Here is a 24,004-nt window from a genome sequence, read left to right as displayed (position 1 = left end):
CACACTGATTCCATCAAACATTCGACACAGTGTGGAGCAAATCTCCACACTCCGGCGTGTGGACTACTTTTCACAATAGGAATTCATTAGATAAACCGTAATGACCTCTTCTGCATGGAGCCGCGGCGCCGCCATACTGCTGGCGCTCTGTAAAGCCTCATGTAAAAGAAACTCTTAAGCAAGAGACAAACAGACAAAAACAAAACAAGGGAGAATATCTTCCCTGCTGTCGTGTTGGCAGGCAGGTTTAAGCAGGCATAGATAAACAATTTCTCCTACATTGTTTCACTTTATGGTTAAATTTTCTCATATCAAATTCCTCACTGATACAAATGCTCCCTGAAAATATGGCCCCTCCAAAATACACTCATATTTCAGCCCTCATAATGCGGAGCCCAGAGTCATCCAGCCTGGAAATTGCCCATGGAGAATTCTTGTTCGTCTGGATATTATATGTGCCACATCCTATCCCAGCCTTTGTGAAGACCCTCATCCCTGAATGGCCAATTTCCCTCTCTCTTCCAGACTCTGACATTTCAGCTATCACACTGCCTTCGGTCACAGGGAAAGAAATCCGGCCCCCCCCCCCCCCCCCTCCCTTCAAATGCTGTCAGAGGAGAATCTCTCCCAGATACCCTGATACCCCCCTACCACCATCCGCACCACCTCTGCCATACACTCCATCCCCGGCGGCAACATTATGCTGTCCTTGATGTTTTATCATTAGTTTGGGAGTGTGTGGTCCCCCACTGCTGTCTTTTGATGGAGTGCAGACAGTAAAGGCATGGAGACAGCCAGCCAATTTCCCCCGCTGCGACTCTCCCACAGCAAGGGGTCGAGCTATCTTTCCGCGGCGCCACAGCCCGGCATACACTCCCCTGATGAGGAAGCTTTCAGTCCTCCTTAGTACTGTTGCAGACCTGAATTGCCCTCCATTTTGTTTTTCTGATTATTTTGTTTGGGGGTTAGTGACAGGCCTAATCAGTGCGGCGCGGGGCAGAGGATGCTGCTCGGGGCTCCGCGGCGCCGCTGCAGCAGGAGACCACCGGAGTGGTTTAATTTGCAGTTTGACTTAATTATTGAGACTGTGGAAAACGGCAATACCTTTCCCTGATTGCCTGGCATTATTATTCATACATAATTAGAAAATTAATCTGAAAAAGAAACACAATAGCTTGCCATAACGTAATATCATACCGCCGCAGTAAGGTGAAAAATGTGGCTTTTCTTGGCGCTTTCGGCCGTGATAGCAGCACCACTCTGCCGCTTGAGCTCGATAATAAAATATCTCAACACAAACAGGATAGCCTGACGTGGGCATTACTGCAGGTTCACAAGCACCAGATAACGTGCGTGAAATCTTTTGGTGAACCTTTGCAGGGTTTTGAACCGCCACCATAAAGTTGGTGTTTTTTTTGTTTTTTTCTGTTTAATGAAAGTAATCACAGTTATTTATTCACGGTTCCCTGTGGAGTCATACGTAAATACCTCAGTATCCACCGAGCAGCTTAAAAAGTATATTTATCCTTATCCTCAAATAATCTATGACAAACTCTTCAGTCATTTTGTTCCATGTAATGTATTTAAACAGCATGAATTTGTATGTAAACATTTTTGACTTTGACGGTTACCTGTATTAAGATATAAAGGAGACGAGTGTCAGGAAGGATCTGATAGAAAGGTCTCGGTGAGTAAGACCAGCTTCAGTGTAAGGCTTAACAATTATCTGCAGTAGCCAAAACACAGGAGGCTAAACTAGAGGAGGCAGAACCGAAGGTTTTCACTGAAAGTGAGCAGAATGGACACGAAAAGGAATGAAGGATGAGTTTTGTCATAAACGGTGGAGAGATGACGGCCTCTTGTAGCTTTGAGGCAAACAAAGAAGAGGAGCTTCATGGAGGTGACTGATGTGAGAAAGAAAGATCCAGGAGACCAGAAGATGATCAGGACAAGGTGAAAGAATACTCTCCTCATTGCCCCCTGCTGGATGGTTAATAGAGAGGTCATGAAACCAAAACCTGCCCCCCTTCATCTTCTTTTGCCCTGTAGACATGCATACTGATCCCTCGTTTTGTTTTGAGGATTTAACCGTTTATTAAAAAGACAGCAGCGTCACGTCATCTCGTCACTGCTGCCCTCTCAGAAGAGCTGGTTCAGGTAGGTACTGCAGCCACAGGTTGAGGCGGATCTCAAGCGAAGCTGGCTTGTAAATGACGTCGCCGTCCTTCCTGAGCTGGATGGCTTCATTTTCCACAGTGGGAAACAGCAGAGACCTGTCAGTCTAAAAGACAAACCTTTTCAAAATAAAGAGGAAGCCTGCTAACATCACCTGGACCGCTCCAAACAGGGAGGCCAACCGTACCCAACATGCTCTGTTTCAACGCTCCCATGACTTTTCCCCTGCAGAAGTGCAGAGCTGCCCTTTGAGTTCAGCTTCATAGCTTTTAGCATGGGCTCACACCGTAGCTAGAAACATGTGCATGTTATGATTTCTGTAGCGCAGCTTCTCATCCTCTATGACTTTTGTCCCTTTCTTTACTCTTGTCTTTATTTCTTATACATGTTCTTTATTTTGTTTTACTCTTTTCATCTAGATGCTCCCACTACTCTCCCCACACCCACCACCAACCCAGTCAACACGCAAGGTACTGTATGCCCCCACTGCTGTCGCTCTCAGCACCCGTGTGTGTGTGTGTGTGTGTGTGTGTGTCTCCCATCTGTGTGTGTGTGTGTGTGTGAGCTTGCATGCACGTGTGATAAGGTGTTTGGGAGAGAGAGAGAGAGGGAACGAGGGCTTGTAACTACAGCGAAAAGAGACTGTGGATGGCCAGTTTTAATCAGATAGCGCTGCTGATAGGTGACAATGAGGACAGGCGGCGCGCGGCTGTCAGAGACACCTGTCACAGCCTTTTTCCAGTCACATGTTTGATCTGAGAAAATTTAGAGACTCTGCTTTGCTGTTCTGCTATCTTATCAGCATCTGCAGCTATATCTCGCCCGGCCCATCCATCATATTATAATGCCCTTTACATCTCCTCTACAAATGCCAGTCACATTCCGTCTTTCCCCGGCCGAAAAACATCAATAACTATTTTCTCAAAGACATACGAAGTGAATGAAAGGCAGTTCGTTTCGCCATGTTTTCTGACAGTGCAACCTTTTGGCACCTCGTGTACAACCTATTTTATACTTTGATCCCCTTCTGTTACAAAAATTCATTTCAATATCAGCCATTAAAGAGGAAAAACATTGCTATTATTTCAAAAGCACCGTCAAGGCTAGACAGCTGGGGAGGCAACCTTGGGAGTTGACATTTGGATATGCCAGAATGTGACATTTCAATACAAAAAAACTATCCTTAAAGAATAGATCAGTTTATCAATAGCTGCTTTGGAGATATGGCAATTTTGCTCTTTTGTCACAGCCACTCAGTAATTCATGTAGCCTACATATCTGGAGAGGGAATGTATAATAAGTTTGAAACTTAAAGTGAGAGTGTGCGCAGTGTGACAGCTCTCAGGTCGTTCATCCTTACCTTCCTCTGACAGAAAAACTCGCCTTTCTGTCGTATCTATGTTGTGAAATGATTAAAACCAGAGTCCGCTATGCGGGCTTCTCTTGAACTCTCTGCTGAAAATGACTCAGCTCTCCTCCGTTGCATGTTTCAAATCACTTTCTTGTGCCTGAAATTTCTCCTCCAGCCCGGCGTTTCCTCCGTTTGAGTATCTGCAGTGCTGTCTGTCAGCGATCGTGCTGCATGCTCTCAGCTCTCTGACTGTCTCCGGGCGAGGCGCAGCCAGAACAGGAAGTTGCTTTGCGGAGCCGTGCATTACTCTGCAGTTTTCTCTAAGCTCTCTCTTCCCCTGACGCAGCCGCGTCTGTGTTTTCTACTGTAACATTCCAGTAATTTCCGAAGGACAGGCTTGAAAGAGGATTTAGCGTGATTTATGCAGTACATGCTGGGAGGATGTAATTGAGCTTTCTTGCAGTTCACTACTCTTCTAAATACCCTGTCACAGGGGCAATGCTAAGCTGGCTTGCGGTAGATTGCTTTGCACTACCTTAATCAGCATACCACCACAGTATCGCATTTTTCCCCAGCCAATGGGAGAGTATACGGTGAAATGTCTTACTCACACAAAATAACCGCAGTGCCAGTTGGTTTAACCTCTGCCGTCACCATTTCTGACTCAGTGACGATACCAGGAGCCACTTCGAAGGTAAAATCTGTCCACTGCTGAAGGAATTCCTCTCAGTGATATCGTTGCCTTTGTTGATGTCTCAGTTGGTCGAGCGGATCGCCTTCCGTTTCAAACCCTGGCTGTCCTGAAGAGAGATAGTGAACCCCACATTGCTCCCAATGGAGGTTGAGTACTTGATAGAGTGTCCGTTGCCATTGGCGAGGAGGTGTGTGTGAATGGGTGGAAGTCCTTTTACCAGATGTAGACCAAATATCTTCCACAATAGTCCACTTCCTCCACAGTGTTTTGGAGGAGCTCAGGATTTTTTGAGGAATTGCAAACAACAGTCAACAGCGACCTGCGCTTGTTGCTTCATCCTCCTCACATCAACAGCAGGTTCTCTTACATCCACTGACAGCAGTCGTCTGCTCGGCCCCGTCCGCACAGCCGATGTAACGACCACAAGGCGAGCATCGACGTGGACCAGAGATCCGGCAGTGTGAATCGTAGCGACTTCGCATTTCAGTCCATCCAGGGAGCACAGACCTGGTCTCCAGACCAGTAAAATAGCAGCATCTTTGACTGCAGTATTTTCACGACTCTACACGTTTTCAACGTTTCAGTGGAAACATGGTAGAAGATAGCTGAACAAATGTAAACTTCTTGAATTGAAAGTAACGTTTTGTTGTAACTTAATTTGTTTTATTCATGTTTAATACTCCGGTTTGAGTAAAGTTTACTTTCATTATAAAGTGATGCAACCTCAATTTATTGACCTAACCAGCGCCAAAGATTATCTGGTTCAAGCTTAAATAAAATTCTGAACTCATTCAATTGAGGAAATTAGTTTGTTAAATTCATGTTCGCCACTTCTGAAGAAAACACTCCTTGTAAAAACTGCTGGTAATAACTGGATTAGCTGCAGCATCACTCAATGTAAAATTACAGGTCACCTAAATAATTTCAAAATCCTTGAATTGGAATTAAAACAATTCTAGTTCAATATCATATAAAGTAATCCACAATGACACAATTAAAAGTGTCATGAATTCAATAATTGATTAGCTTCACAGAAAGAAAAATTAGTTTTAGTCATTTTACAGAGTCCAGATGAGACCAGGTGGTGGGACGGTTTTGGTTAATGTTTAACACACTGTGGATATTTACTAATAAACAGACTAGAATATATGAACGGAGCCACGTGCATGGATCATGCTGTGTCCTCGTGGCTTTACACTGATCAGGGGAGTCAAACACACTTTGTATTCAGGAGCCACAGACAGCCCAGTTTCATCAGTAGCAGGCCGTACTGCTAAAATCATAACCATTAAATTAAAATTTTTTTACGTTTTTCTTTAAAAACGTACGCAATGAAAATGTTTATAATTGGACTAAACCAAACAATTACTTTCAAAAATCATGACAATCTCAACCTAAAGCCAATTTTAATGAAACTTCTGATGTTCAATAAAGTAAAATATGAAAAGAAGATCTTCTCCTATAGCTGTTGAATTATGAAGCTCACCCTGACAGCATGGCTTGATGTTTGGTTAAGCCATAACCGGCTTTCACCTGCAGCATCACTGATATCGAGCTCAGTAAAGAGTATTCTGATTCTGATTCTGAATCTGAATCTGAATCTGAATCTGATTCTGATTCAGGTCTCAGTGTTGTGTTGTGTCCCCAACTGTAAAGACTTTCTTTTTTTTTTTTGTTTTTAAACGTTTTCTTTGATATTCTTTCTATTTGCTTGGTGGCTTGGCGACCAGATTGGAGCCACTTGCGGGCCAGTTTTGGTCCACGGGCCTCATGTTTGACACCCCTGAGGCAGATGATCATGTTATCCTGAGTTTGCGGTCATTTAGGACTGATGAATTTGTGTTTTTTGGCCGCATGGTGTAAGATGAATCCTGCCTTTAGCTGTCGTGTTAATCGTTCAGTGTTTTGCAGACGGTTCTCAGTCTTACATCCCCCAAAATATAAAAGGAAACATGTAAGGTGCTTGTGAATGCTTAAAACCTATTCTTAACTCAGTTGTGGATGATAATTGGTGCAAGATAAATCTTTTTTTTTTTTTTTAGTGTTGTGGTTTTTACTTGCCAAGTTTTTTTTTTTTTTTTTTTTTAGTTTTTTTTTGGGTTTTTTTTTTTTTTTTTAAGTTTTTCTTTCTTCTTCTTTTTCTTTTTTCCCCGTCTCTCCTCAGAAGTTCCAAGCCTAAATGCTGTTTACAGCAGTCGGGGAGCAAATGCCACGATGAAGCACACAAACTCTCAGTTGTTTGTGTTCTGTGTGTTTCATGTTCAGAAAGTTTCTCAGGAGTTCATATTGTCAGGTCTCTCAGTGTCTTTAAAGATGCACGGAGTGCGTGTGTGTGTGTGTGCGTGTGTGTGTGTGTGTGTGTGTGTGTGTGTGTGTGTGTGAGTGCGTGTGTGTGTGTGCGCCACCGGGGAGAAATAAGTCACTGTTTCATAACAGCATTTCTTTCATGCGTTTGAAAGTTCTCAGACCTTGTTTCTCCGCGCATGTTTATCGTTGAATATTTACACTGAAACTAAAAGCATTTAGTTGGCGTCTTGTTGGGGAAAAGTTGCGGCAGATATCTGTGACCTTCACTCTCATTGATCTAAACATTTGATCCAGACATATCGCTGCAAGCGCTGTAGTACGCAGCTTTTTTTTAATTTTTTGTGTGAATGAGGCAGAATATTGTCCTCAGATCTGAAAGTAAATAATCAGAGCATCATGGACTCGAAACGAATAAGTAAATAAAACCGTACCCCCCCCACTACATCTTTGCCGGTGGGTGTACTTCTGGACAGAGGGGGGGAATTTACCCAGAATCTCCAGCTCAGAGGGAATAACGGGAGTCTGTGGCGATAATGCTCCAGCTCGTCAGATGCTCAGTGATGATCCAAGGCAGGGACATCATATCCTGACTAAGCCTCCAGTAAACCCCCCTCTCCCCCGGCTTGTCGAGAGGAGCCAGCGGAAAGACATGGAATGAGGAATTATGTTGTAGACTTGATTGAAATCGCCCTATGTTTTCACAGATCTGCCTTCCAGGGTAAATTGTTGTTTAGCATGCTTTAAAAAGACCTCTGCTGATTAATTGAAAGGCAAACGCCGGGCGGGCGTGCAGAAGGGGCTGGCGTCCCTCACGCGCCTTTGTTTCGGCGTTTCGTAGCTTTACATGGGAGTTCTACTCCATTGTATAAGAACTGCTCCGCAGATTTCAGTTAATAAAATGCAACAAAGGGGATAGCGCTTCGTACCTGCATAATTCATGAGCTAAACATGATGGGTGGAAGGCGCATTTCACAGGTTCGCCCTCATTTGCTCTCTCGACAGAACAAAGCTGTGAATTAACAGCCAATAAGAGCTTTGAAAGCAAACATTACACCACACATGAACCCGGACGCGGCCTCCATACGTCTCCCCCCAGATTTGCTAATGTCGCTAACACTAATATAGTTTTTATTGCTTGCTTGGCTAAGCTGTCAGGGATTTGTAAATCTTTATGACTTTATAACGTGCTGTGCAAAGGAAACATACGTGACTCGGGGGTGACTCTCGTGTGTTTGCTTTGACAGAGCACGTGGGATTTCTTTCTTTCTCCCAAGTGAGGAACTCTTGCGATTCGGTGCCAGATGGTATTTTAGGAATGGGTTTCTGGCAGGTTGGCAGACATGTTTTGTTTGCTGTTTCCTCCCTCAGCACCAGTGCGTTTTAGGTGTTGGCAGGTCTCCACTGCTGTTTAGTGTTGGAATTGTGGAACTCTTAACTCCGTGCACGCCACTGACTGCCACAAAGACGGTTACCACTGCATTTAGTATGCGGCATAATTAGTCATTAAACGTTTACCAGCATTGCTTTAACCCTCACATGTATCATCTCTCTTTGAAGTATTTCATTGGAAAAATTACAGACTCATTTATGCTAATTATTTTTTTCCCCTCACATTTATTTACTCTGATTCCCTGACTGAATAGTTTTTTTGTTTGTTTGTTTTTTTCTTCCCTCCCTGACATGCAATATTTGTTTCTCTCTTTAAATAGGTATTAAAGAAAGAAAATATTGTAATAGTCCATTTTAATTGGTCTCCAGGGAACAGGTTAGTAAGGCTGGCCCACCCTGAAGTTAAAACGAGTAATTCACTGCAGTTTTTTTTTTTTTCTTTTTAATGGAACGGTTGTAAATGGTTATGAGAGCTCTTCTTAGCACATTAGGGTTTGAAGATTGAATGCAATGTGCCGATGAACTCACACCGCGTCCTCGTTTCCAGCTGATAAAGCATCGCTCTGTACAGTCTGTCTCTGCAGCCAGAGTGCAATGATTTCCATTATTTTGTCAACATTTTTCCTCGCCTTGATCTCCGGCGGGGTGAAGCGGGCTGAAGGGGAAGGCTGGAGTGTCGATGGGTGCTCCTCTGCTCTGCGTGGGGAATTTTGCCAATTTCAAAACACACAATGCGCTGTCATTGAGGAGTTCAAGTTCACTGTCACAATTTCCATTCACTTGCCGTTTTATAAGCTGTAGTCAGACCTTCACTTGCATCTCGGCTCCTCCGCTAAATGTCAGTGTTGTATTTGTACATCTTCGAATCATTGTTTGGGTTATTACAAAGGACTCGGGGAATCTATTTAGCGAGCAGGCAGTGGCATTGGAATTCAGCAGAGGACAATGTTGTGCTCTGTTGACAACAGCAATACAAAATGTGATTTGGTGGAGATTGCCCACGTATGCTCATTTTATTACATTCATTTCCCCTTTCGAGAAGTAACAAATGCTAGGGCCATGGATGTTAGCAGTTCAATGCTGCTGAACAGCTATTGACAGTCCTGAAGTTTATTTTGCAGCAGAAGCGTTGTGCTGCTAGTTTATAAAGAGTCTGTTCAGAGCGTGTAAAGCTTTTTCTCCATCAGTGCAGAGTCATTGTTTCAATTATACTGACGACACTACAGCTGTAACGCGATGTTGCATGTGTGGGCGATTTGCCTGAGACAGAGAGAGGGGAAAAGACGAGCGTGTCCGGCGTGGCGGTGACGGCGGCGGTCTGATAGGACGCTCTGTTACAGACCGGAGACGCAATTAGTCACTCCGGTACAGAGAGGAGACGGAGCGGCGGCGAAGCACCAGGTACCGAGGAGTTCAGTGGACCAGACTTCACCGCTGTGCAGACCCGGGCATCAGTTGCAAATCCTCTTTATTCCCCCATAAATCCCCACGGCTGTGCACATGCTGTCAGGACGCCGGTGTGGGCATGTCGGCGCTCCCCGATGGAGGCGTGAGCCGAGCCGCGCTGGCGGAATGGACACCAGCCACATTACAGACATAATCAAATTCCACTTAATTCAAGTGAGAGGCCACAAAGGCTGCTGTCGTAACGCTGTCTGTCATTTGGAGCCCGGTTCTCCTGCTACTGCAGAGACATGTACGTTTTGAGCATGTCGGCCGCGGGGAGTCACCGTCCTGATGGCCGCTGCGCCGAATCACAAAGTCATGAAAATGTAACACGGCAGGAAAACGCACCGATCAGCTCCTTTGCAGATTAAACCTCCATTTTGAATCTGTTAACCAAATGAAGTGAGCAGACAAGAACATGTCTGGGATGACAGCCCGTCGAGGCGGATGCCGCCGCTCAGCAGGGAGACCCAGACGTGACAGATTCTGGAGATCGCCGGAAGTTCTCCGACAGTCTCAGGGGTTGTCCTGTTTGTTCCTCGTGTCTTTCAGCAACAACACTGAAGCCAGATAACTTCAGTAGTTTGACACGCATGCTTGAACAGGAGAACAAAGCTCTGGATGTGTCATTTTTGGCAAAATATTTCAAAATAAAGTTAAACAGCTTCATTCTCTTGATGGTGTTTTCTTTGTAATTTAGTCACAACCCGAAAACTGTGGACACATTCTGTGTTTTCTGATGTTTGTTTTAGTAAAGTGAGACATGACCTTCTTTTTCAGCATGTACATTAAAACTATTAACTGCAATGAAGCCGTTCATCAGGGACTCAGAAAGAACGGCAACATTTCAACAGAAGCTTTCAGTGCTGTGTAAACACAGCTTCACTTTACATACACATCCAATGACATCTTGCTGTAACAGTGAATTATGGGCACAGAACAAAAAAGAAAGGTGTATGTTTCCTTGTGTCATAATGCACAAACATCCCGGTGTTTGATTCAGCCCATCAGTTCAAACCGTTACATAATAATGTTGGAGAATAAGTAAATATGAATGTAAAATAAACGAGAACAAAGTCCTAAATTTAACTGGAAGAACCCCTCAAAGACCTCCTAATTGTTATGTAAGCGAGGTGTGAGTCTCCGCTTACAAAACGCTGCTCTTCTGTGTATATTTTAGTCCCCCAACATGAGTCAGGCTCCCAAAATGCCGCTCTTTCATTCCTCGTAATAAGTAGAATTCTTTTTTTCTCCCCGCTTGAAATCATATTCATTTGTGAAACACTGAATGTGTTTGCTCTAGAGCACGCAAGACTGAGCGTTACTCCTCAATAACCAGTGACCTTTCTGTTTGAAACCCTCTCATAATAAACTTTCGCCCGGTGTTGGATTGCATTATATGCCTCTAAAGCTCCTTATAATAAGCATGTGTGGGCTGCGTCGCCGCCGCCGAATCGACGGAAATGAGCATGACGGCGTTATTCATTGCGTGCGTATTGAATGCGAGGCCATGTTTTCCCAGCTCTGCTGTGTAGTAAATACAGAGCTGATAAACAGAAAACCAGTGTTCAGTAGTGTACTTAATGCAGGCGACATGAAACGCAGCCAACCGTAGCAGTTGATACTGTGGGTGTTATGGGATTCTTAGTTTCTCCCTGACATTTTTTTGTGACGGAGTCTCGGCGCTTTACTGCGGGCGAATTCCTCTGCCTGTTAAATAAAACTCTGGCCGGGTGTGCAGAGGCGGCCCGGACCCCGCGTGTTTCCGTGCGGAAGTGTCAAATGGGAGACAGCGGGGAGCAAGGTGAGGGCAGGAAGGTGCGGGGCGGCGGAGCGGAGACGGCGCCGTGCACAGGCCTTTTAGCGGCCGCGTGTTCATTAGCATGGAGCGCGGGCCGCTCCCCGTCCTCCGGGAACGAGCGGCGCTATCTGACATCCCTGATACAGTAAACAAACGGCGCCGCGCGCACGGCAGCCGTGAAGAAAAGTCCATTTTAAGAGAGCAGTCAGCTGAAACCAAACTTTTCTCATTAATTAGCTTCGGCGGAGCTCCTCTTCCAAGATGTCCGCCCGCTCGGCGAACGCAGAACAGTGGTGCCGTTTTTTAGGGGCGGCTTTCCTCGGCTCCCGCTCGCGATGCCCTCGGAGCGCCGAGAAACTCTGCACCCTCCACTCGTCTTTTATCAAAATCGTTCAAGTTCAGGGCATGACTAGTGAGATTGATGGAAAATTGAGCTGCTCTCTCATGCAGCAAAGAACAGTGCAGCCATTCGCTCGCCCGCCACTCCTCCATCAGCCCAAATGTGCACAGATATAGACTATTGATAAATGCCTCTGAACTATTCTGAGACTGGAAATTTAAAGGCTTCAGATTTTGCCTTGTTCTTCTGTGGTGCACGGATAAATCTGGCTAAGTGCTAGACAGTGATACTCTCTGACACCTGAGGCTGCCACGTATTTCTCTGCATGGGGACACCGGGCGCCAATTTATCTCCAGACTTGTGTCTATTTCTGATGATTGAGCTCTATAACTTCCAGAAATGGCCTCTTAAATCACAGTGCATTTTACAGTGTGTGAACTCTCGCTGAAATTGCAGACGGTGTCTACTGTTTCATGGTGAAATAACTGTCTTAAAACATTTTTCAACATTGCTCACTCAAGTGGCTCGGGCAGCCATTTCAGCTACGGGAGTGCTACAAACTTTCATATAATGAGCCAGGTTCAACAGTGTGACACCGCAAATGTAGAGTCTATAACCTGAAGACACAGTCCGGTTTCAAAACCATCTTAAAACCAAAAGTGTAGGGAGGTTGCAGCATTTTGACAAGTATATATATTTATCTTTTCAACCACATCATGAGCATGAGGATGAGATTTAATTTCAAAGTCTCTCAGTGTGTCCATGTCTACTTCTTCTATTTTAACTGTGGATGAACTGATTTACACCCCCACCCACTTTAAAAGCCTGCTTGGTCATTGCTATTATGAGAGCAGATTTATTAAATAATGCATGTCGTGTGTGCCATTAAAATCCTAAAGCAAACGCTGCTCGGACTGCAGGAACAAACTGCTTTCTGATCCGCTTCAGTATTTCCACCAACGCACCTGACCGCATCTGATCTCAAGACAAACAAGCCCACCGGCTCACACGGGCCTGCCAACACGTTTACTAAACAATTTGGGCTTTTTCGTCACTGAAAACCTGACAAAGACACTTTGATGTTAATCTGAGCGGCGCTGCTAACAAGCTGCAGGCTGCAGCCGTACGTTTTAGAAGAAGCGTAGTTTTCTCCTTCAAAGTGAATCCAACCCCGTTCGACTTTCACATTAAATGTAATTTTTGAATAGATTGGGTGAAGATGGACTGATTTCATGAACATATATAAGCAGAAAGGGGAATCGATAAGGAAAAATTAAACATCGTAATGAGCAGATCGCCTATTTCTGGTTATTTGGATCAGAATTGCTGGCAGCGTTTTCCAGGGTTTGTTGTCAATAAGCGAGAGCTAAATAGTCCAAAGCTCTTTTGAGGGGCGCTTAGTTCCACATCGTGCAGCATTTAGAAATCCTCCGCAGACCAACCTGGGCCGCGGTTCCCTCGCTTTCTTCTGCTGGTAAACAATGTGAGCCGGCGTTTCTCCCAGCAGCCCTTTTCAAGTGTTTCCACTCGGCGGTTAGGTCATGCTAAAATGCTTTGAGACAAAACAAACTGATTTAGCTTATTTTGGCAGCCTAATGGTTTAATGGGCAGAGCCTCCAGTGCGGCCCACCTCTGTGTGAAGGTATTAGTCTTGTTCCTGGCTGAGAGGGTTTGCTGATCATGAAATTATTTACGGTTATTGTCCTGTTTTTAGACTCCAGAGCCGGCGAGGGGGCACCGCAGAAAATTGACCACGCTGTCATCGGAGGAGTGGTTGCCGTGGTGATGTTTGCCATCCTCTGTGCACTCATTGTTCTTGGTCGATACTTTGCCAGACACAAAGGTAAAGCACCGGCGGTGCAATCATACTTGATCATGAACACATCTCAGAGTTCAAGTGTTTTCTTTGTTGCGACTCAAGTGCAATAAAATTGAAGGGTCTGGGGAGGTGGGGGGGCGTGGGGGGGGGGGACGTGTGGCTAATTTGTGTTTTCTCTCCCTTCGCAGGAACTTACTTCACACACGAAGCCAAAGGGGCGGACGACGCGGCCGACGCCGACACGGCCATCATCAACGCCGAGGGAGGACACAACAACACAGACGAGAAGAAGGAGTATTATATCTAAAGAGGACAGGCCAGGAGAGACGGGTGGGGATGCTGGGGGTGATGGGGGGGTGGGGGCTGGAGGAGCATTATGTCCGACTGCGAGTGGTTACGAGGCGGCGTGGGGGCAGAGGGGGCGGGGCTTGAAGTGGAAGAGCAGAAGGAAGCAGTGGAAAGTGGGACTGGCAGTGGCCATGTGGCGAGAAGAGGCTGGTTCTCCTGTCCGACCCTTCCTGGACTGCTGGGGCCTATTCTGTACAGTTTAATTATTTTACAGACAATTTTGTGCCTTGTTCTATTGCTTTTATTTGTTTTGTTGTTTTCCCTTCACATGCTTGTTGGATTGGATTCCCCCCACATACTCCACCTGATCCTTAGTTGCGTTGGGCTTTCGGAGGAGATTAAATGATTCCGGTGTTTGTGTGTGTGTGTGTGCTGCAGCTCGCTTTTAGCTCATGTACGCAGATCTGAGGAGACGGCTCATCTGCACCTCTTCTCTCCCCCCTAGTTATCTGCGGAAACCGGAGCACAGTGTCAACACGTCTCTCCCCGCTCAGTCAAATCCAGCAGTGCCTGCGAACTCGCCACATCTCCCACATCCGGGCAGGTCTGATTGGTCCTTGACGCGACTCCACCCAGACTTCATTCAGTCCCTTCGAGGTCCGGCTCACTGTGCGCGCTGCTGTTGTGCCAGCCGTGGGTGATTGCGCTCATCATAGAATGTATTTGTTTATGGGACTAAAAGTAGGAGAGCCGTCACGCATCGTTTCACACCAAACCGCAAAGTACGACCGATGAGACAGGGGCGCGGGGATCAGCAGACGTGCAGTCAGTTTGGAGTCCGTGGGGTTCGGTCGGAGGCTCGCTCTGGCGCCACCGTCGACGGAGAACATCTGAAACGTGTGCTGTTCCTAAGTCTGTATCAGCATCGTCTCATTTGCAGAAATCGGCGAGAGCAGAGAGCAGTTTGTAGGGAGAACGTTCCTGTTTTGTGCTCGGATCACCACTGCCATGTCTGTACGATGAACATGAAGCTACGGCCTGCAGTTTGTTAGCTTAGCGTAGAATCCTGATGGGAAATGGAGTCTCGACAGACCTGAGCTTTTTTTTTTTTGTTTGTTTGTTTTTCGTGTTTATTTGTCAATTTGGTTAAATCAAGCGAGTTGTTTCCACCCTCGTCTAATAATGAGTCTGATGGCAGGAGGCGTGTCGGCTGCAGCTTCAGACTTTCACCCTTATACCAAGAAAAAGCTGTAAAAAAAAAAAATAAATAAAGGAAAAAAACAACCTGGCCCTGCTGCATTGATCATAAAACCTTATTAAAATGTAATTTTTGTTAGTTATTAGTACAGCCTGCTGTGTGTGCTTTTGCTTTAAACATGAACTTTTTCACATTTTCATACCACACGCATGGTCAGCCCTGGACCAAATATAATAATTTTTCAAGTGTGTGTGTGTGTGTGTGTGTGTGTGTATGTGTGTGTGTGTGTGTGTGTGTGTGTGTGTGTGTGTGTGTGTGTGTGTGTGTGTACAGATACAGTAAATATTACTTGTATAGGGAAAAAGGCTGAAAGTCCACTTTGCAGAGAGCTCTTCTCTCTATATAATTGACTTTTTATCTGACAGTCTATTGACCACTTTACAGTGAAATGACCCAGAAGGACTTTGATTAATACATTTTTCAAGGTTTAAGTTTTTTCTTTCCTTCTTTCTTGTTTTTTTGGATTGTCCTCTGTTGCAAAAGGAACAAATGTTACTCTCAATGTTTCCTTTCAGTTATGTATACAGTATCAAGGTATGTCTGTCTCAATGCTGATAGCAAGTTAAAAAAGAGAAAAAAAAAAACCTACTTTTTTTTTTCCTGGCTTAGAAATGCTTGCATATCACATATTTTCTGCCCTTACCCATACACCAGTAAAAAGACGTTCAATCACAGCAGACATGAATCGGCTGTACTTCCCAGCTGCCTGTAAAGACGTTTTACCTTTGGGCTGCCTTTGATAACTTGTGAAGGCTCTCGGCCTCACAACTTATCAAAGATTTGCGTATAGCTTTCGCCTCGGTGTGGGAGAGATCGTTTTCTCACCGTCGTCCTGCAGCCTCAAACCTTCACAGAGGAGCCGTTTATTGCAGGTTTTTTTTTTTTTCTTTATCTTTCCAGCGTTCATTAACACTAATCAGAAATCGCCCGTGTGAAACGCCGTGCATGCTTCGCGCCTCCGTCGCAGCTAGAAGAGCAAAGCCAGCGATTTCATTGCATTGCCTGAAAAAGAATAATCAAAATCTGTAAATGTATTATGACAAAGGATGACCACTGCCTTAAACCCGCCTCTTGATACTTATTGTTATAATGATAAAGACTGAAGGACTTAATGTAGTGCCTTCTGCTGATATCGAGGCGTCTGGTTAGTTTCCCTCACGCACCGTACCGTGTGTGTTTCCGACTCGTCCGTGCTCATGCGCCGTACGCCCGCGTCTCGGTTCCAGCCTGCAGTAGAATACCCCCGTGCTGAAAAGAGAGTGTGTGTTTCTGGGGTGGCGTGGCAGCTCCCACTGACTCGAGCGTCGTTTGGTCAGCTTCACTTCGTTTCTTATTCATCTGGACATCTTCAAGGACAAGGCTCACTGCTATTATCAGAGAGAAATACAGTAGTAAAAGCTATAATAAGCTACAGTACGAGTAACTTTGTTTGGTTCTTTTCTGGATTGTAGAGTTTTCGGTGTCATGGAAACAGTTATGTGCATGACATTCTTTATTCTGGGGTTTGATATTTATCTTTAACGGTGGCTGCGACTTTTAATCTCGGTACATTAAAAGATTGTGGGAAGCGTCATTCTAATCCAGTTTTCTGATTTGTTTTTGAATACTTGATATTTAGTACAGTACGTTTGTTTTCACTCTCTCAGGTTCATGAGTGTTAAATGAGTGTTAATAGTTGTGTTTTTTTTGCATCTCAGGTAGAATGCAAAGTTTAAGGCCCCAAGTATATACTGTAGTACCACGGCTATTCAAAACGTAAAGAGAAACCACAAGATGTACATGTTTTTCTCAGTTGTACATGTTTCTGTGTTCTTAATATGGTGCACTGTTACAGTAAACGTTAAATATTATTTTGCATAGACCTAGTTCACAAAGAAAGAAAAACTAGATTTGTTAAGCAGACGAAAACGATGTACAGTCAGTGTCAACAAAATCACAATGATGTTCATGAAACTTCTTCTTCTTCTTCTACTTCTTCTTCTTCTTCCACTGTAACACTTTGCTCATGCAGTATTGGTTATTTAGTAATTCTAGGATGTGACCACAGACAGTCAATCAAGCATCTGTTTGCATTCAAGCATAATGTTTCCTAGATGAAGATGGTGTATTTACTGTGACATGAAGTTTTCTGAATGATCTGTAGTGTCCTGGATATTTGGATGGAACTAATGTTTAATGCCTGAGGGGGGGAGGGCGGAGGGGGCGGAGCAGGGAGGGGGGGGGGCTGGCTGTTTTATAAACCCAAAATGATGGTTTTTGTTGTTAAATCTTAAATTTCCCCTCTGTTCCCAGGTGACTTTTTTTTTCTTTTGTGTAGTGAAGAGGATGTTTCTCATACGACCATGCATATTTTGTATTGGTTCACACCAACATTTTTACAAAAGAAAAAAAAAATCAGATGAGTACTTGTCTTAATAAAAAGATCTCAATGTTTAAAGAGTTGTGCTGCTGTTGCTTGATCAAAACCTGCTTTATTTCTTTAGTTTTTTTCTTTTTTTCCACGTTGTCGTCCCGTTTGGAGATGCAGCAGAATCTATTAACTTGTATTTGTTGTCATATTCTCTGAATACATTATCTGGATTGAACCTGCTCCTTCATCCCCAGCTGCTGATACTTGTCAAACTTCTCCCAAGAAGCAAAAGATCTCGGAAAAACAAAACGGCAGCGTAGCAGGCAGACCGGATGTGGCTGAGCGTCAGCCGCGGCGGCAATCTGAGCTCCTGTCAGCGAGCGACGGAGGCGAGGAGCGTTTTAAACGACACCGTGACTGACACCGCCGGGCTCGGGGCCCCGGTAAGGCTCCCAGCCCAACGCGTGGATCCCGGTGATTTGACAAATTGATAGGCATTTTGAGGAACAAGACCTAATTCATAACCATAAGCTCCTCTGTCGTCGTAATTCTGTCACTGCCACCGTTTCCCATTACTTTAAGTGATCCATTCCAGGTAAAGGTCAATAACATTATTCAAACTTTAATGGGAATAGTTTAACCTTAGAAACCAGCCGCTTTCCTCCCTTATGCACACAGTCGCTGAAATATAATGCTTCTCACCAGGAACGTTAAATAGCTCTTCGTTGATATGCCAGATTTGTTAGTGTGCCTTAAAATTTTCCTTCAAGTTTAAACACCTCAGTTTAGTCTGACTGTATGGAGCGAACGTCGGCACCACCAGGACGCTGGGGGGGGGGGGGGGGGGCTTTCAGTTAGATGCTACTTAATCCCATTTAAATGTTCAATTTTAATTTGGAATGACATGTTTAAGTGTAATTAGCACAATGGGGAAATTGAGAGTGAACGAATGTCTGAGCATGGCTTGTTTAGTTGCCTAATTGATTGATTGAGATTGATGGCATGTAGCACTTGGCTTGGCTGAGGTATAATTAAATGATGTGGGATTAAATAGCGGGTGAACAAAGGCAAACACAACCGGCTCTGTCTGCACGCTCATCTCCCTCTACGCCACCGCTCTTTAGCACAAATATTCACTGACTTGTGTATATTTTTGTTGTTGTCTGATGCAGTTGTTGACGAGCAGACCGAACCGGAGAGGCCCTGGTTTTAAACTGCATGTTTATTCTGCACACAGAGCAGCTTCAAGGCTGTTTGTACTGCTACGCATTTCTGCACAAGGTTTAGCCCATCTTCTATACTGTATTTACACTGTAGGAAAAAAAAAAACTGATTTATAGCTGAATAGTTTTCAGTTGTTACATTTAATTGAAAACCATCATGATCAAACAAAACGGCCAGATAATTTAGTTACTGTCAAATAAATGGTGCTTTGAGCACTTTTCACAATAAAAGGATAGTTTAATGGGTGAAAGGTGCAGGATTTGACAAAAATCACCAAAGAAAATGTGACAAATTGGACGCCAGCAGCTGAAGAGCAAATTTCAAGAAAGTAGTCTGAGTCAGAACAAGTTGGTGAATCCGACATTTCTTCTCTTGAAGTTTTTGAACCGGAGACCTGTTCGAGGTGCGCGGTGTGATTCACACAGGACTGACTTTTGCAAACAGGAACCAGGTATGAAAAATGAATGAGACACAGAGTGAGAGACAGTTTAGAAATTCCAAAAGAGCCTCAATTCAAAAACTGAATTAAGAAAAAAAAAAAAAAACAGAATGAGGGAAAAATTGCACATTTTTAAAATCCTGCACTGTAAAGTGGCCAAATCTAATGTGAAATATCAAAATGTTATTATTTCTGAAACGACAGGTCTGAATTTAAATGTTAACAGAGCGATGTTTATTTTCTGTGTTTTTTAATTATTATTTGTTCTCTGGTGATCAGAGCTGCAGCTGTGCAGACACACAGACACACTGGAATGAAGTCAGATTTACATCGATAACAGCAGATCAGACGTCAACTGCTCCGTTTGTGAAAACTGTGAGAAAAACTCAGAAAGAACAGCTTTAATCAGCAAGTTTTTAACACCCAGCAACAACCACAGACATACAGCAGTTATGTTGTCTGCTCTGAATGGAATAAAGCCGATAACATAACAACATGCCGATAATGTAATAGAATAAATAGACACTGTGTTTTATGAATGAGCATAATAACTGTCCGGTCCAACCATCTGTTCAAAAGCACATTGTAGAAAACCTGAAAAAAGACTTTTATCTCCCTGAAACGCAGTGTTGTTTAAGTAGTATTGCAATATTGTCTGATTACAGTAATTACATGTTTAAAGGATTTGTTTAATGCTGCTTCCATCATATTATGAATTTACATTATTGACAGCATGGTGCTATGATAAAGGATTGAATATGGTTGCAGGTTATTACGCTATGGGCTTTATTACACTGAAAAAGTGCCAAGTATTACTTTATTTTCATTTGTTATATTATTGGCCATTGCAGCATAATTGTTGTATAATTTGATATAATATTAGATCTGAGAGACAATCTCAGTATTGATCATGTGATTTGTCATATTATCACTCTGTTCTTTTAATTACAAGTCTCATGAAATGGGATGACACCTAAGTGCTACACAAGTAAATCATTTGTAATGATTGGTTTTTATATTTTAATAATGATATATCTGATTCTATATATCTAATAATGTAATCGCTTGCGGATGACAACATGTAAACAAAGTCTAATTATACTGAGGAAGCTGCACCTTCATGTGTTACACAAATTAACAATTGCCAAAAAGAGGAAATTGGATTGACTCAGTATTTACTAACAGCTGATCTGGGTATGTAAAGAGAAGCATCGCTGGCGTCTCCTTCCTGTCGGGGCGAAAACGCTCAGTCATGTCTGGTGAAACAGACCAGCTTCTTGTTTCAGACAATGATGAAGGACAAGCACCTGAAGCCTGCGATAACCACAACACAATTATCTCCCGCCGCTACAGTATGACCCAGAGAAACGTGCGTTAATTACGCCACACACAGGCCGCCTGCTAATCCCATATGAGAGTGTCAGGGAGAGGAGACTTGTGTTTGTGAGGTGATTAAACTCCCAACCTGAAAGATGCTGTGAACAGCACTATAGGCTCCAGTGTCAGCCGCCGCCGCCGCCGCCGCCTCATCTTTAATACTCTGATGCTTAATCAGACACTGATGTTTACCAGAGGGAGGAAATGTGCTGGATGTTGATGTGGAACTTTTAGGTGTTATTAATGAGGGAGAAAAAAAGAAAAAAAAAAAGTCTTTTTTACCCTTCGCTCCCCCAAAAAGGTTAAGTGTTTCAGACAGGAAATCTGTAATTATCTGCTGAGCCTAAGCTTCAAGCTGCATCCTCTGAAGTTCCCTCAACCAAATCTCAAGGTGACTTCTCTCTGCAGAGGCAAAGAGAAGTTTTATTTCGCCAAATTTACATTGATGTTCCGCTTCATAGCCGCCGCCCAGCGACAATAAGCAAGGCAAACATTTTCCAATCTTCTCCTCTTATCTTTTATTCAGCTGCGTCTTGTGCGTAATCTTTCTATCATATTTAGTATTGTCAATGCATAATTAATTTTCATTTAAAGCACATTCCTAATATGAAGCACTCAGATAGCCATGTGCGATTATCTTTCAGAGGCAGCTGGAAAAAAGCCATTGTTGCACTAGAAGTTTATTTAGTCATCCAGCTTCTTTGTGAAACACCGCAGCTCCTTTATGGATGTTTTCCCCCCCCCACTTCGCTTATGTTTTGTGTGTGTATTTCTGCTGTCAGCATATGAAAGCGTTCTATTTTTGCGGGACAGCCTGTTACAGTCGTCTGTACAGAGCCTTGAAGTCAGTCACATGGAGCCTCGGCGAGCTGCAGCAGGAACATTGCCACCTCAATAATTTATCACTCCGAGTCTATTTTCACTTATTAAATTAATTAGTTAGGTAATTAAAAGTTACATGTTTTAATTAAATTGGCATTGAATTCTAACACAAGGCCTCCACCTGGAAAGAAAGGCATCGTGGGATGAAGTTCATCAACTTGAACGAGCTTGAAGTTAAATTCAATCCCGTTTGGGGAGATGTGGATAAGTTAAAACTTATCTGTTTCATGCTCTGTAACCATTTCAGCCTCTCCCTTTATGAACGGGAGCTGCAGATAGTAACGCCTTGCATTGTCTTACAAAGGCAGGCAGCGGCGGATTGAAGTTCAGAGAGTGAAAAACAAAGGATGGAAAAGTTTGGGAGCTCTTCAATAAAACTTCAGAACGCCAACGCTTCCCACTACGGGTGGACGACTGGAAAACACAAGAAGGACGCATCTTTATCCGTATTTCTTTGGGCTCCACTGTCCAGTTGAATCCATGTTTAAAGGAAATAAAGTTTAAACAGTGGAAACTGAATGTATGGCAATCCTTTAATTCACAACTGACTCAACAATTATACCCAAAAATATATTTTACTCCAAATAAAATACGAATTGTGAGTGAAATCCAAGTGTTTTGCGTCTATTCTATCTGTTTCTGCACAGGATCTAAGCTAGAAAAACCAGCGATTTGCTGAAAGCCACTATTATGTGCTGGTGTTGGCACGGAGTGAGGAGGAGCACGTTTAGCGGAGCGGTTCTGTCTGTTTCTAAACAGGAGGCGTTCAGGTGAAGTGCTGTGGAGTGTTTTGGAAGAGCTCAGAGTCCATTGACTGCAGCAACATATATGAAAAGGAGGATTTAGAATGGCGGTTTTGCCTGCGGTTTTAGCTCAAGGCTTCCAAAACTAGGACGCTAAAACCTGAATTCAGTGGATCATGATTTCTATGTGAGGTTTTCAAAGATATTCATGCCAAAATAAATTAAAACAAGTTACTTCTTGTGAAATAAATGTAAAAATAAATTCATAGACCTGTCCACGAGTCCTTCTCTTGCAGCGGCTTCATATTTTGGCGGCAGGACCTGCAGCCTGTTCCAGGTCACACTGGGAGAACAGCAGGGTTCATCCTGAACAGGACGCCAGTCCGCCACTAGACCTCCTTCTCAGGGCCACCAATTAACCTTATGAGCATGTCTGCTGGTGGGGGGGCGGAGGTCAGAGAACCCGGAGAACAGCCGCACAGCACAGAGAAACACTTCAGTTCAAAATCGCAACACATTTCCCAAGATCCATGCAGTGTAGGACGTTTCCGCTGCAACAGATGAACATGTTGTACAACTTCCATTGTATATTATATTGCTCTGTTTGTCAACAAGGTCACTTCACTATGAAATCAAACATCTTAAATAAACTTTTAACCAGAAAAAAGCTCCAATTTCATTCCATTTTGCACCTAAAAGTGTCATTTGAATTGGCTCTATGTTGAGATTGTAATTGCTTTTGGTGTGTTCTTGGTTTAAAAAAAGAAGAGGTGTGAAAACAAAGAAAAACTTTAAATCTTACATTTAAAGGTTATTATGGCACTGTTTGACTGGCTCGGCCCCTCAGGATGACACTGGCTCCTGAACTAAAATGTGTTTGACACCCGGATCTAAGAGAATTGTAGATAATTCATTGACAAGTATTTGAAGCAATGCAACCTATAAAAATGCTTCTATAGGTCTGAGGCAAATATCCCAAGGTCAAACAAAGGAAAACACATATTCTGTTTTTGATTTAAAAAAAAAAAAAAAAGATCACAGTAAGCTCAGGTCTTTCAAGTTAAGATTCAACGGAGGGAAAATGAGTCACTTTCAAAAAGCCGTGCTCTGCTTTCACACACACAACACGTCATTCATAACAGCTAATCTAGATCAATAATGGCTTCACCGAAAACTCAAACCATCCTGCACAGCTGCTGTCAGCTCGGCAGCGTTGAGAGAATTGATTCTTGAACCAGGGATGCGAGCAACTAGTTGACTAAATGATAAAATATCAAACCTAGTCTGCAGCAGCCAGCTAAGTCCAACTAGCTAGTTCGCCGCCGCTCTGCTGTTTTCATGCTGTCGTGATGTTTGAGTTTGTTTTGTTTTGTTTTTTTGTTTTTTTTTAAGGAAAAGACAAATACTCTTTAGTATGATCGTTTTTCAGAGTGAGGTAAGATGTCAACAACAGTAGTTATTTGGTTTGGCAGCACAGATTAAAAGTCTGGATGTAAAGATCTACAGACAAATACAGAGAGATGTCTGGTGTTGGCTTTCTTTGTTCAGCTGTGCAGAGGATTGGCGTTTTGGTTGGTGAAACGCCGCCGAGAGGAGCTGTTGATCCAGTCCGCCCGTGTGGTCATCTCTACGCGTCGACGCCACCGTCGAGACGGCACGCATGCGGCGGGACAAACTACCCCGAGGTGAGGGAAGCCGCCATCCAGAGCGTGATTCGGGTCTTCGCTTTGAGACGACAAGAAGAAGGACCCAGTGTTCGAGCGCCTCTCACCAAGTCATCGTGACGGGAACAGAGACAGCGGAGCGAGTGAAACCAGGAGGAATGTGTACTGAAAAGAACAAAAGAGACAAGTTAATGGAAACAAGATGGAACACACGTTTTTCTCCTACTGCAGTTAATTAGTATTTTGAGGAATAGTAGCAGTTCCATAAGTAATTAGGGAAAAAAAATTCAGGTTTGGAAACTGAGTAATGATGGCAAACTTCATTTTTTTTTAATGGCACTCTTCAGTTACATCAATAATTACCTGTAAACACATCATTAGGTCCTTAACCTCCATTCTAAATAGTTGGTCACGTCTCGCTCTATCAGGCTTCTCGCTGTATTTCTGCGTCAAGCTG

The 24,004-nt window shown here is 43.6% G+C and overlaps 1 protein-coding gene across 3 annotated transcripts in view; it reads left to right on the top strand.

The window, feature by feature from the left end:
* cadm1b (cell adhesion molecule 1b) overlaps positions 1-13,740 on the top strand; it is a 168,464-nt gene extending 154,724 nt beyond the window's left edge. For 2 of the 3 annotated variants that reach the window (XM_030108049.1, XM_030108048.1), the window contains 3 exons: positions 2,595-2,645; positions 13,218-13,346; positions 13,511-13,740. In XM_030108049.1, the coding sequence (XP_029963909.1) occupies positions 2,595-2,645; positions 13,218-13,346; positions 13,511-13,629 (299 nt within the window). In that variant the 3' untranslated portion in view covers positions 13,630-13,740. The remainder of the gene's footprint in view (positions 1-2,594; positions 2,646-13,217; positions 13,347-13,510) is intronic. The other variant, XM_030108050.1, reaches the window with a different exon arrangement.
* Positions 13,741-24,004: the final 10,264 nt, after the last annotated feature.

This window comes from Salarias fasciatus, chromosome 14 (genome assembly GCF_902148845.1).
Source record: "Salarias fasciatus chromosome 14, fSalaFa1.1, whole genome shotgun sequence".
NCBI lineage: Eukaryota > Metazoa > Chordata > Actinopteri > Blenniiformes > Blenniidae > Salarias > Salarias fasciatus.
This window is presented reverse-complemented; position numbering and strand designations above follow the sequence as displayed.